Source organism: Falco peregrinus, chromosome 8 (genome assembly GCF_023634155.1).
Source record: "Falco peregrinus isolate bFalPer1 chromosome 8, bFalPer1.pri, whole genome shotgun sequence".
Classification (NCBI taxonomy): Eukaryota; Metazoa; Chordata; class Aves; order Falconiformes; family Falconidae; genus Falco; species Falco peregrinus.
This window is the reverse complement of record NC_073728.1, coordinates 63,689,144-63,702,219: the sequence shown is the minus strand read 5'-3', so window position 1 is coordinate 63,702,219 and position 13,076 is coordinate 63,689,144. Positions and strand designations below refer to the sequence as shown.

At 48.6% G+C, this 13,076-nt stretch overlaps 1 protein-coding gene across 5 annotated transcripts in view; it reads left to right on the top strand.

The window, feature by feature from the left end:
* Positions 1-13,076, top strand: part of ACSL6 (acyl-CoA synthetase long chain family member 6) — a 60,557-nt gene that overhangs the window by 25,383 nt on the left and 22,098 nt on the right. For all 5 annotated transcript variants that reach the window (XM_055812118.1, XM_055812121.1, XM_055812119.1 and 2 more), the window contains exons 2-9: positions 1,694-1,914; positions 3,060-3,174; positions 5,478-5,542; positions 5,933-6,034; positions 6,179-6,278; positions 6,825-7,003; positions 7,525-7,557; positions 8,535-8,586. In XM_055812118.1, the coding sequence (XP_055668093.1) occupies positions 1,694-1,914; positions 3,060-3,174; positions 5,478-5,542; positions 5,933-6,034; positions 6,179-6,278; positions 6,825-7,003; positions 7,525-7,557; positions 8,535-8,586 (867 nt within the window). The remainder of the gene's footprint in view (positions 1-1,693; positions 1,915-3,059; positions 3,175-5,477; positions 5,543-5,932; positions 6,035-6,178; positions 6,279-6,824; positions 7,004-7,524; positions 7,558-8,534; positions 8,587-13,076) is intronic.

Below are 13,076 nucleotides of genomic sequence, written 5' to 3'. Positions count from 1 at the left end.
AGCTGGTTTGTGTTAACGTCAGTGGTGGCATTGTGGAGGAAGTCTTGGCCCTGCCACGGGAGCGAAGCCCCCCTGTTAATCACTCAGTAACTCCACAAGCTGGAGCGAGGCCAGAGGGTGAGAGGAAAGGGGCTGCCTGGGCTCCTGCGGCAGAAAAGCTTTCTCTTTAAGATCCTGATTGCTGGTAAAGTCATAAAGAAAGCTGTGGGGCTTAACAGGAAACCTTAACTGTTTGGATTCCCTCCTCTACAGCATCTGCTTGGCTTGTCCCTTGCAGGGGTGGCTGTTACTGGAGATTCCCTGCTGGGGAGTTGATACTGGCCTGTTACTGTAAATACGAGTTACTTAAAATGTTTCTTGTGTACTCAACACCCAAAGACAAGTCCCCTGAGGACAGCCTCACTTTGTGCCCCGGGAGCAGTGAGCCGGCTGCTTGGCTTCTCTTGCTGGTGCCCGTTTCTGTACATGCAGAAGAGGACAGTAAGGCAACCTGCAGCGGCTGTGTTTGGAAAGATGCCCCATCAGCTGCTTGTCCTCTGCTTTCCTAGCGAGTAGCTCCTGCTCTGTGAGTCTGGCACAAGGCAGACTGTACGTATGGCAGAGACCTGCCCTCCTTGCGCTCACAGCAAAACGATGCTGGCAGGTATATAGTGAATGAGATGGGGACAGCAGCGTTATCCTGTGTCATAAAACTTGTCCTATCACCTGTCTCCTCTATGCACAACCCTCTGGAGAAAAGGTTTTTTCTTTGCTTTGAGCACTGTTGGAGCAGTTCAGGGGCTGGCAGTGGGGGCTGGGGGGTCCCCGGCTGTCCCACTGTATCCAAGGAGCCGAGGCTGCAGCCTTTCCCTTCTGGTGCCGGGACGGCACCCTGCAGGACTGCCCGCTGGGGAATGCCCTGGCATTTCCCACTCCAGGAGCCACCCATCTCTCCAGGGGAGCATCCGGAGACGGTGTGTCTGGCAGGACGGCAGGGTGGGGACCCTGCGCTGGCGTGCTCTCAGCCTGATACCCTGGCACTCCTTTATCCCCACTCGGCAGCTGTTTGTTGTTTCTTCCAGGAAATGTTTAAGCAATGAAATGAAATTTTCCTTGGCTTCAATCACCTATAATTTACCCTGATGTAAATCATAAGGAACTTGAAGTCAAGAACATGAAGCTGGCACAAGGGCAGAAAGCGGTGTTTCAGAGCGTGTCCGCACAGCGTTTTGCACACAGAGGCACGCTGGCTTCGCCCCGTTCCACCTGAGCCAAGGGCTTGTGGCTGGAGCTGGTGCCGCACTGCCTGACCCTGCCAGGGGCTGTGGTCACCATGCAGCCCCCCTGCTGCTTGGGAAAGGCAGATCAAGCTCCTGGCAGCCCTCAGGGTACAGTCATAGCTGGATCCTAGAGCTTGTCACAGCATCTGTCTGCTGTAGCTAACTGCAGCTGCATCCCCTAATGTACATTTGTATTCAGTTCTCCTTTAGAAGTGAGTTGGCTGCTCCTGCTCGCCCTTGTAGGGATGCTTCCTCCTTTCTTGTATATCTTCCATAGATGCTGTTCTTCCCAAGTGAAGGTCTGTGGTGGTGGGCGCCCCGTGGGTCAGCAGAGCAGTGTGTTTGAAATGGCTGACAAGGGAAAGTATGTCCTCCCCATGCTGCCTGCGCTCGTCCGGCAGCCTGACCTGACAGCATCCTTCTGGCTCTTGCAGAGTTTGCCGTTTCGCTCCTGGAGAAGATGCAGGCTCAGGAAATCCTGCGGAGCCTGCGGCTCCCTGAGTTCGACGACCTCAGCCAGTTTTTCCGCAACCTGCCAGCCACAGCACTGGTGGGCATTGGTGCCTTCGCAGCCGTTGTTGCCTACTGGTTTGCCAGCCGGCCCCGGGCCGTGAAGCCGCCCTGCGACCTGCGGATGCAGTCGGAGGAAGTCGAGGTGAGGCCAGAGGCACCCCGGCGGGAGCAACTGGGTTCCACCGGTGGTTTACATGCCTGGGGATGCCAGGAGGTGCTTTTGTTTGGTTTTGAGGGCTTCTCAACCTCATCCTGAAATCAGTCGTGTGATGCACTATGCCAGGGATCACTTCACTCCTTAATTCACCTTTTGCTGTAAACTGGAAAGCTAGCCTACAGCCCATTAATTTATTCTCTTAGATTTTCGGCAATGTTTTGGTCTTATTTTTGCTTAGCCATCCATGACCAAATATTACAGGAGCTGCCATGGCATGGGAGAAACCACTGAAAGGCAACAGCTGATAAGATCAAATCAGCTGACACATCTTCTGTGTGCCCATTACCGAGTCTGCTGTGGCAAACTTTGTAATAATAAGAAAAAATAGACCTGAATCCATGCTTAGAGGCTGAGGAGTTATTAATTTTCATGGCTGTAAAAGGTTTTAAAGTTTTATGAAGCTGCTCTGTTTTAAAGAGAAGAAATATTTCTGAAAATTGTTTCCACTTAAATTAATATCTGAAAGTATGATGGGAATTTTTAAAGCCTTTTGTGATGTCCCCTCTAAAACGCTATTGCCTCTAATTCCAACAACTTTTAAAAAGGGTGGGAGAAATCTACATTTTCCAAGACAGTTTTCCCCTTAGGGCAGCTGTGGTTCGGTCACGCTTGGTGCCTGCCTCCCCTTGCCCCCTCCTAAGCCACCACCGCTGAACCCACACGCTGGGCTCTGGCCTCTGCTTCAGCCTCTCCTTGGCGTTGGTCTAGATGTCCTTGAGAAGGTGTCCGCGGTGCCAGTCCTGGGGACCTGTGGAGCCCAATTGCTCCCCCAGCACATCCCCACTCTGTTACTTGCGCATTTATAATTCCCCCTCGAATCTCCTTGGGAAATACCAAACAATGAGGCAGGTCAAATGCTCCTCTCTGGGCAGGTGGTTGCCCATGTCCCTGGGGCACTGAGGAGGATGTCCCGCCTCCCCCATCCCTTTGGGTGTTGGGGCAGGAATATGGTGGTGGCTTCAGAGGTCTCTCTGGCATTTGGGGAGCTTTATGGTTGTGGATTTCCCCATCTCCCGCCCGCCGGGCAGTGCTGATGGCTGTGTCACTTCGTGTCTTGTCATGTTGCCCAGGGCCTGGCTGGGGCACGCCGGTCGGTGATCGGGGACAGCCCGCAACTGCTGACACACTACTACGACGATGCCAGGACCATGTATGAGGTCTTCAGGAGGGGATTCAGCATCTCCGGTGAGAGCGCGGTGATGAGGAGGCCTTGGGGCAGAGGTGGGGAGAGGTGGAGGACCAGGCAATGTGTAGGCTTGAATGAGGGGGCGCTCAGAGGCTTGGGGAAGCTCAGAGGGCATAGAAGCTGAGAGTGTGTGAGCCCGTAAAAGTGTGGGAGGCCCAAATGGTGTAGACACCCATTCAGACTCAAAAGCCAGGGGAGCATGGGAGGCCCAAAAAGGAGACGGAGGCCACCAGAATGTGGGAAGCCACAAAATTGTAGAAGTCACAACAGCAAGAGGCTGAACGAATGGGGGAGGCACAAATAGTGAAGAGGCTGAAAAGTGTAGGACTTCCCAAGGGTGCAGGAGGCACAAAGCATAGAAGCAAAATAGTGTGGGAAGCTGAAGGAGATATGATTGCTGAAGGAGAGAGTGAGCCCAAAAGCGTGTGGGAGGCCAAAAAAGTGCAGAAGCCCAGAGACTGTAGAGCCTAAGGGAGTGTGGGAGGCCCCAAAACTACAGAGGACTATTATATGTGGGAGGCCAAAGCACTGTGGGAGGACCCAGGAGTGCTGACGCCAAAGGCTGAGAGGCCTGAATGCTGGGGTCCAAGAGATGTGGAAGGCTGACAAGTGTAGAGGTTGAAAAGGTGTAGGAGACCAAATGAGGTATAGAGGCCAACAAAGGTGGTGGGAGACCGATGGGATGTTCAGCCTGATAAAGGTGTGAGAGGCCAACAAGGTTTGGGAAGCTAAAAAGATGTGGGAGGCCAATGAGGTGTAGAAGCTGAAAGATTTCTCGGAGACCAACAAGGTGTGGGAGGCCGAAGAGCTATGAGGTGTCCACTGAAACTTGAAAGACCCAAGGAGTGTAGGGTCCCCAGACTTGTAGGAGGGCAAAATACTGTAGAGGCTCAGAGAGTGCGAGGCTGAAAAGATATGAGAGGTCAAAAGAGCGTATGAGGCAAAAGTATTGTGGGAGGATGAAAAAGGGTGCGAGGCTCAGGGAAAGCGGGAGGTCCAGTGGGAGTGGGAGGCCTGAGAGGCAGAGGCCGGGGAACTGGGAGATCCAGAGAGTGGTAGGTCCAAGCAAGGAGGATACCCAGCAAGGGCAGGGCAGGTGCTGCAGCCTGTGCTGCCCATGGTGGTGTGGGTGACACTTTTGGAGCGTGGGGGGTTTAATTAGGGTTATTATTTGCAATGTGCATTGTTTTGCCCTTAATGCCATTGAATTTTACTGTGAAGTCTCTTGGTACCACGAGATCTTTTTGCTGCTGCTGGCAGACAGCTTAACATCCTCAGTTTTGCAGCATCGGCAAAGCTCATTATACATTATTCATTTCCAGAATATTTGTGAATACATTAAATGGGGCTGATCTGGGCATAGAACTGTGGAACACAGCAGAGCTCTTCCTCTGCTGCAAACATTGATACTTAGTGCTGCTCGTTGCTGCCTTTTCATCACTTACTCATCCAGCTCACTTTTTGTTCCACAATAGGGCAGGGTGAGGGACTCTGGCAAAAGCTCTTAGGAAGGCTGAGCGTGGTGTATCACTCCCTCGCCCTTACCCCATGATCAACAGTACCATCCAAGAGCTCTCACACACTCGTGAGATGTCATTTCTTGCTCCAGAAAGCCATGATGACCCTTCCCTGCTCTTCTGTAACTCTTCCTGTGTTTGCTGCTTACGACGTCCTGCCTCACTGAACACAACAATTTCATTGTCAGGTTAATTTTTGGTACCACCAAAAGCCTCAATGGAATTACAAATATTCCACCCTGCAAGACAGGGGTAAATAAATAACTCAGTAGTTAGTATGGAGGGATGAATCTTGTGCAAGTAAGTACAGTTAGTAAATCAATTAAACTTTTCAAATATTCATCCTGTCACTTGGTGCTGTGCGTTGTTTTACCCTCTTCCAGAGTAGGCTGTGCTAAAAATGGCAGTTTTCACTTTGAAGCATTTAAATGAAAAGGCAGTGAAAGCAGTAGAAGCTGGTGTTTGGGATGTAAGCCCTCATCAGATGCTGGTGCTCACACTACCTTTGGAGAAGCCTTTTAATGAGGCTGTTCAGGGGCAAACCGCTGGTGTCTCCTCTGCGAATGAGGGAGGAGCATTGAGGCGACTGGGAGATCCCTGCAGCTGGTCTCCCACTAGCTGCACTCATGTTTTTAATTTGATTGGGCTCTCCATGAGCTCTGCCCCAGGAGCGAGAGCCAGCCCCAATAACAGATTTACTCTGAGGGCTCCGCTGCACCCCTGCAGCGTGGCATGTTGACCCCTGGCACTGCCCCTGTAACTCCGTCATTCTGCTTGTCTTCCAGAAAACGGCCCCTGCCTGGGGTTCAGGAAGCCCAAGCAGCCCTACCAGTGGCTGTCCTACAAGGAGGTGAGCTGAACACGAACCCCCCCGCAAAGTCCTCCCCCCTGGTGCCCGGCAGGAGGGGTGTGAGGGCGCTGTCAGTAACACGCACGCGCTAGCCCAGGGGGTGCTGATGGTGTGGGGGCTCTCGGTTTCCCCAGCCGGGCACACCCCAGCTTTGTATAGGTGTGTCAGCTTTCGGGGACCCGCTCAGTGCCACGAGCCCGCTCTGGCTGGCAGCACCGACATGCTCCAAGGCCATGGGCATCGCCAATCAGAGTTCAACTGCTGGGCAGCTACTGATGGCTTGTGATACTGCAAAAAGCCCTGGGCTCTTAGATAGAATAATTTGAGACCCTCCCCATACAAGTTAGGCCTTCACTTATTTTGTTATTTCTTATATACCTCTTATTCCAGGTGGCTGAAAGAGCAGAAGCTCTGGGTTCAGGCCTTCTTCAGCAGGGCTGCAAGCCTTCCACAAAGCAGTTCATTGGGGTCTTTGCTCAAAACCGTCCAGAGGTGAGACGTTAAGTTCAACTTGATGCTGTATTGATAACGTTCCTGCCTTGTGAGCTTGCTCTGTACTTGAAGCTTGTTCTGAAGTGTGCTATATCTGCTCCCATGGCCCCGTTCTCACCTTTGTGCTTCCATGTCCTCCTGCAGTGGATCATTTCCGAGCTGGCTTGCTATACCTACTCCATGGTGGTGGTTCCCCTCTACGATACCTTAGGTCCTGGAGCCATTCGTTACATTGTCAACACAGGTAAAAACAAAATTAATGTAATCTTCTCGGAGATCAATTTTGTTGCTCAGAATAGTGTATTTTCTTCTGCTTTCCAAAAGACAGGTGATTATAGTCACTCAGTGTCTTGAAGTTACTTAGAGAGGATTTTGGGGAGCGGCGTGTCTCCATGCAGGGTCAGGGCTGCCTCTGCCGCGTTTCCCATGTGCCCGGTCATGCACAGCCAGGGACGGGGCTGCTCTGGCTGCGGGAATTACTCCACAGCCACCCACTCGTGTGCTGCTTCATGATTTGCTTCCTAGATTTTTTACCCCACATGGTGAGCAATTTCAGTTTTTTGAGCTGAATCCCAGAATAATTGTAGATGTCAGCTACAGCTTTGGCATTGATTTAGGTTATCTAGAATTGCAGTAGTTTTCTAAGAGAAATATATGTTATATTCTAAGACTTCTAATGTTAGCCTGAAGTGGATATCGGGACTGATGCAATGTTAGCTATGAACCAGCAGCCAGTCTTGCTTTAAAAAAGATTTACCCTAAACAGCTTGTTTGGCTGCTTTTCCTCCAGCTGACATTTCCACAGTCATTTGTGACAAACCTGAAAAAGCCAGAATACTCCTCGACCACGTGGAGAGGAGAGAAACCCCAGGTCTGAGCTCCATCATCCTGATGGATCCCTTTGAGAAGGAGTTGACGGAGAGGGGAAGGCGCTGTGGAGTTCGCATCCAGACCATGCAGGAGGTGGAGGTAAGTTTGCTCTCCCTCTTCTTTTACTATATTTTGTAGTTTCCATAAAAATACAATGAAGTATACAGGGACTCATGAACTATGTGGCAGGTTCAGTGCCTGGAGAGTATCAGCTTGTGGCTGATACTGCTGATCAGTGCAGTTGCCTCTTAGTGTTAGTCTTTGTTGACAGGCGAGCCAATGTCTCAAACCTTCCTGCTCAAGTAAGATATCAGCTGCGGTTTAAGCCTGCAAAGGGGGGTTGCTATTCAAGCCACTGTCCTGCGACGTGTAAGCCTGCAGCCTCACACTTCTATGAAACAGCCTGGATCCAGCTCAGCCAGCCCAAGCACTACTTGAAATCCAAGAATGGTGTTGCAGTTAATGCAAGAAACTTTGGATAGAAAAGATGACCTAAATGTTAGCCACAAATTTTTCTGCTCCAGCTCATGCTCCCCTGTAATGGTTTGCAATTATTAGCAAGTGAGTTACACCACAGGAATTAAAGTGGGAATCATTTTTGTTTCTTTAATCTCTTTCAGGACTGTGGCCGTGAGAGTCGACATGTGCCTGTGGTGAGTGTTGGCATGCTGCTTTTCCCACTTATAATTGCAGCTGGGTACATTACATTTATTTCCCTGACAAGAGAGGGAAGGCTTTGCTCTGGGCAGAAGGAACCCTGTGTGCCGTCACCCTCTCCACGTGGAAGGTGGAGGAGGAGCCCAAGGACTGTCGATAACACCACATATCTGTGGTGAATGGTTACTTCATACCCTCCACCTGGGACACTTGACTGACATAGTTCATCCTTGCTGAATGTGTTAATGGGACAGTAATTAAATGCCATTGTTAAGCCACACTAATTCCACTACTGTACCCAAGTGGCACTAGGGGAATGCGTTTGCACTTCTGGCTTTTCAGTGGGGTTTCTGTAGCTCAGAAACACTACTTGGCAGTATTTCTCTGGGATATTTTTTGAAAATTGCATTTTTATTTTTCACTGGATGCTCATACTTCCAAAAAAGTGCAAAACTTCCAAAAGCAGCCCCTGATTTTCAGGCTGCTTATTTATTCATTCATGACCCAAAATAGCACGTACATGCACCCAAAATATTCTACACTTACTGGTAACGAGAGCAATCAGCAGCTTCGGGAAGGTGTCCCCTGTTGTCAATAATCACATTTCCAGAATTTATCTGAAAATCAGTAAATTATCTTAAGCTTTCCCACACGCCTCCAGGTATAGACAGTGTCTTTGAAAATACTAACTGCAAGACAAATATTCCATCAGAGTCTTCATACACTAAAGCATGCCCTTAGTGTATGCTGGAGCAAAACATAAGGGAGGAATAGAGTCTGCATCAACTGAAGAAACCTGATAAAAAGAGTTTTATGAGGGTCTCTTATATTTGCCAAGGGGAATGAAAGCTTTTTATGGGAAAGCTGAAATATAAGTGGTTTGATCTTCAAGTTTATACGATGACAACTGTCTACCATTGACTGTTCTGCATTTGATTGATGTGATTTTCTTATTCTCCCTGTGTATTTCTAGCCTCCTCGGCCAGAAGATCTATCGATTGTCTGTTTTACTAGTGGCACTACAGGTAACAGAAGAGGCATTTTAATTTCATAATGTTAGAATAGATTATGAAATGAATTATTAATACCACCTCAATATGTGCAAACTTGCTGTTATACTGCTATAGCAATGATATTTCTATGCATTTAAGAATATATATATTTTTTTATGTAGATTGCAAATCAAAAATAATGATTAATTTAATTTTCACTTGAATCCCCTGGCATACACTTTGGAAGAATGATTTTCCAGTTCTCTGGAAATCTGCCCATGTTTCTGCTTCTCATTTTGCAGTGTTGTTGTGAAGAGCTTGATTGATCAGTATTTATCTTCTGCAGGTGTTTAAAAAAAAAAAAAAAAAAAAAAAAAAGAAATGCAGGTCCACAGCTTTCCATTCTCTGTATCCTAAGCCCACTGATGTCCCCAGCACCTCTGTCCCCTCAGCAGCATGCCCCAGCGTGCTGGTGTGTTGCCCACACCCCTGGGTCAGCCCTCGGGGGTGAGGCTGGGTAGCCCACCCTGCCAGGACTCCTGTGCCACTGGCCCCTTTTTCTTGGAGAGGAGCACAGCATTTTCCTGCCTGTTCTTAGCAGATGCAGTGATTTCCAGACCCTGGTCTTCATATAGCTTGCAGGAGTTTCCTACTCTTGAGAACTCAACCTCTGTAACATCCACCAAAAAGCTACACAGGCAGGCGGCACAGATGCACAAGGCATGATTGCTTGGGAAACTGCTTTTATACTTACTGCAGGGAAGTACCATGCTCCATGGGCTGCTGGAGCAGCTCTTGTAGGTTCACCTGGGCTCTCAGGATTGCCTAACACTTGGTCCTACCCCAAAGCATCCTCAGTTTGGCCTCCACTCGTTCAGGCAAGCAGAAGATGCCTCTCGACACCAAGGGAGCTGCTCGTGCTGCTCAGCCTGCAGAGAGCAAAGCCTGCGGATTAGGCTGAGCAAGGGGGGGCATCGTCAGCTTCCACCTCTGCGGAAGACTTGTACTACAGATCAGGTAGGCAACTGCTTTATCAACTCCACGTACAAACTCAAAATGTATTAAAAAGTTTTGTTGTTTTTTTTACCTTCATGCATTGTTCTTAGTGTTGAGATCTGAGCGCTTCAGAGTACCCAAGGTTTCACTGTGTGAAAGGAGCCTGTGGCTTTGCTCTGTCCCACAGTGGGAATTCCTGAAAGGGAAAGATAGAATCCAGTGCAGGATACGGACATTGCAGCCATGTACCCTGTGAGCGCCGGCTGTGCCAGCGCAAAGTGGCCAGACACAAACGGGAATTACAGGAAACCCAAGAAGCCATGCTTGCAGATACAGCAGGGCACAGTCTGTATGGGGTTTTGAAGTGCAAAGTAATTATTTTTTCAAGTCACATTTTTGCTGATATTTTTATTTCTAAATAAGAAATTCTCAATAGAGAAGGGTTTTCGAAATTATTTTTGCAAATGCAATCATGGGCCGGTTTCTGACTTTGTGCTTTTCTTAGGAACATGCCTGAAGTTCCAGAAATAGGACAACCAGGGATCTCATTTGCTTTCTCCCATCCAAACCAGAGATTTCAAATTCTGCAAATAATCTGCAAATTAACTCTCACAGAGTAATGCTTTGTGAACCACCCTCCACTCCACTCTGCTGGAGGGCTTTGCCCATCACTGTCTGGCTTTTCCAGGGGCTGCATCAACACTCTGGTCTGTTTTCCATGTGTTGTTTTGACATAAAAGGCTTGGCTTTTTGTATAGCCTACATCAGGATATTTTTAATGACTGGATTTTAGATTTTCTTCCAATAGATATGTTCTGAAGGGCTCTAAATACTTTTGTATTGTGTGAAACAATCTTAGCTATAGAGTTTGTAAACTGGAAATTGTAGAATAGGAAACAATTTTAGCTGTTTATTAAAAAAAACCAAAACAACAAAACAAACAAAAACAAACGAACAAAAACAAGCAGAAATAGACTTTAATGTGTGCTTTTCTTTGGTAGGACCAGATGTCCAAATGCTTCCCTGGGGAGAAGTGAGAGGCCAGGGTGGCTGAGCTCATATGACAAGACCAGCTTTCACCGTTGTACCAAGAAACAGCACACAGAAGTGGGCCAAAGACACACAGATGTCTCCAAACCATCAGGGTACAATTTTTCATGCTGGCTATTCCAGAGAAGCAAACTATCCTTTCCTTAAGGATCCAACTGTAACCAACTGGATAAAAATTGCTTCCCAGTGGTTTCCCACAGTCTGCCAGTGGATATCCCTGAGTGCCGGAGGCTCCCAGCAGGAGGAAGGTGCTTACATCCCAAAATACTGACGGATCATGCCACCAAGTTAGTGCTGGAGCTGCTACTTGAAAGAGCCATTTAACGATGTGGAACAGGTTCCTCTGTTGCTTATGAGAACTGTCAAACCAGCCTGGCACCAAGATAAGGAGAAACTGCCATACCCGGGCTATTAACTGATGGGGATCACAGTGCGCCCGTTTCCATACGAACACACACAAGGCATGTCTTGACGAGGAAATTCAAACTTGAGAGCAGTGATACAGATCTGGCGTTGATTTTTTTTTTAATATTTTTTTTTTTAAAAAAAAACAGTATCAGTGCCACCTTTTTTTCTCTTGGAGTGGTAATTCTGGGAAAGGGCTTGTAGCAAGGGGCACCTGTTTCGCTAGGTTAACTCTTGAAACAAAACTACTGAAGAAGGTTAAAAATTCCACAGCCCAAAAAGCTGCAGCTCCCCTGTGGCAGGATGGTTTTATTCTGGATTTCTCCTGGTGAAGGCTATCCTGGCTCTAACACTGCTGCTCTGCTTTGACACCATTAACGCTGTAGCCTGTCCAGGACACTGAACCTGCTGCAGATGGGACACAGAGGAAGGAGTCAGGACATTCACGCTGCTTCCAGTGTGTCGTGGTGAGCTGAGCAGAGGTACTGAATTTGCATTAATGTCAGAGGTGGAGTAAGTAAATGAGTCTGAGGTCTCAAAGCATTTGAGAAACCTTCCAAAAGAAGTCTGAAGAGCTGCATCAAGGTGCAGGAGCCAGATCCGCTGTTTGTATAGCTGGAGGGCACAGTTTTGAATTTCCAAACCAGTACTAAGCACATCCCCTCCACCAGTGTGTGACCTGCTGGGTGCTGATGCAGAGAAACTTGTGCGATGCTGCGGGAGTATGACTACTTGTAGAGTTGCAGGGGCTAGACATGCATATTTGACTAGACACAAGTAAAATAACACGAGTAATTTCTGGGTTGTTGGCGTGTATTTACAACTGACATTAGTTTGTGGAGTTTTCTTGAGGTCTGGATCCATGTGTGCACCCAGCTGTGAAAACAGACACCTTGAAATGAAGCCCGCCTGGCTGAGCTGGTGCCTGCAAGCCTGTCTGGTACAACGTGTTAGGACAGGAGCAGTTGTGGTTGGCAAAGATGTCAGCCCTAGCTTCACCTCTGGGCTTCTGATGGCCTAAACACCCTCCTGTGCGTTGTGTTCATCTGCAAGTATTGGGAACGGAATTACTCAACGGCACCTGGAATCTCAAATACAGATTTTCACTAAAATACATTGTGTTCAAAATGTCCTGCTTCAGTGCAATAAATGTGTGCAATAATTACTACTTTTGTTTGGGGCCTTTATTTAGTTTTTTGAGAGGCTGAGTAGAAGCAATGTCAGTTGAGCTGGCAGGGCACAGGGCTCAGCACTGGAGCAGGACCTCAGCCAGGCTGTGCCACGTGGGTGCATGCCTGCACCCTAGGGCTGCCAGCCGCGCAGCCGCAAACTCATCTGAATCCGAAAGGATTAAGCATATTTGCCTGTGCTGAAACTGGTTCACAAAACACCATTGCCCCTTCCTAATCTGAGGAAGCCAGAATAAAATTCTGGGTGATTTACAATTTTGCGAGGCTGTTGTATCCATCATTGACTGTAAGAGCATGGCAAAGCCCCTGGCGCATCCCCGTGCCCTCCGTGCGGGGCTGGCAGGGGACCTGCAGGTAAAGCTCCTCTGAGCTGCTTCTGCACGGTGTGGCAGGAGCCGTGCTGCAGCGGTGTGATCGAATTAAAACAATCTGCTTAGAAACATGCTGAAGAGAGAGACTGGCTCTGTAATCTTTATTCAAGCTGAGCTACATCTTCTTTTTGGCAATAAACCCTTTGAGGGTGCTGAAAAAGGGACAGTTCCATGACAGAAGGACGTGCAGAGCCCCCATGCCAGCACTGCAAGCAGCGCGTTTCAGATGGGGCCCTTGGCTCTGGTTTTTGTGCCCGGAGGTTTCAGCCTGGGCATTTGCTGCTTAACAAACTCCCTATTTTGGTGTACAGAAAGATGTGTCCTGGTGCAAAGGGGAATTCTTGGCTCAGAAGAGAAAAGAGGGTGCAAAAGCAAATATTGACAGTGTGGAGGTGGCCACACAGGCAGCGGGTGAAACGCTGCAGGCACAGTGCCCAGCACTGGGATGTGACATGGGGGCTTTGCCGGCTCCATGATGGGTTTGGTGTGTCTCCAGGACACCTCTACACTG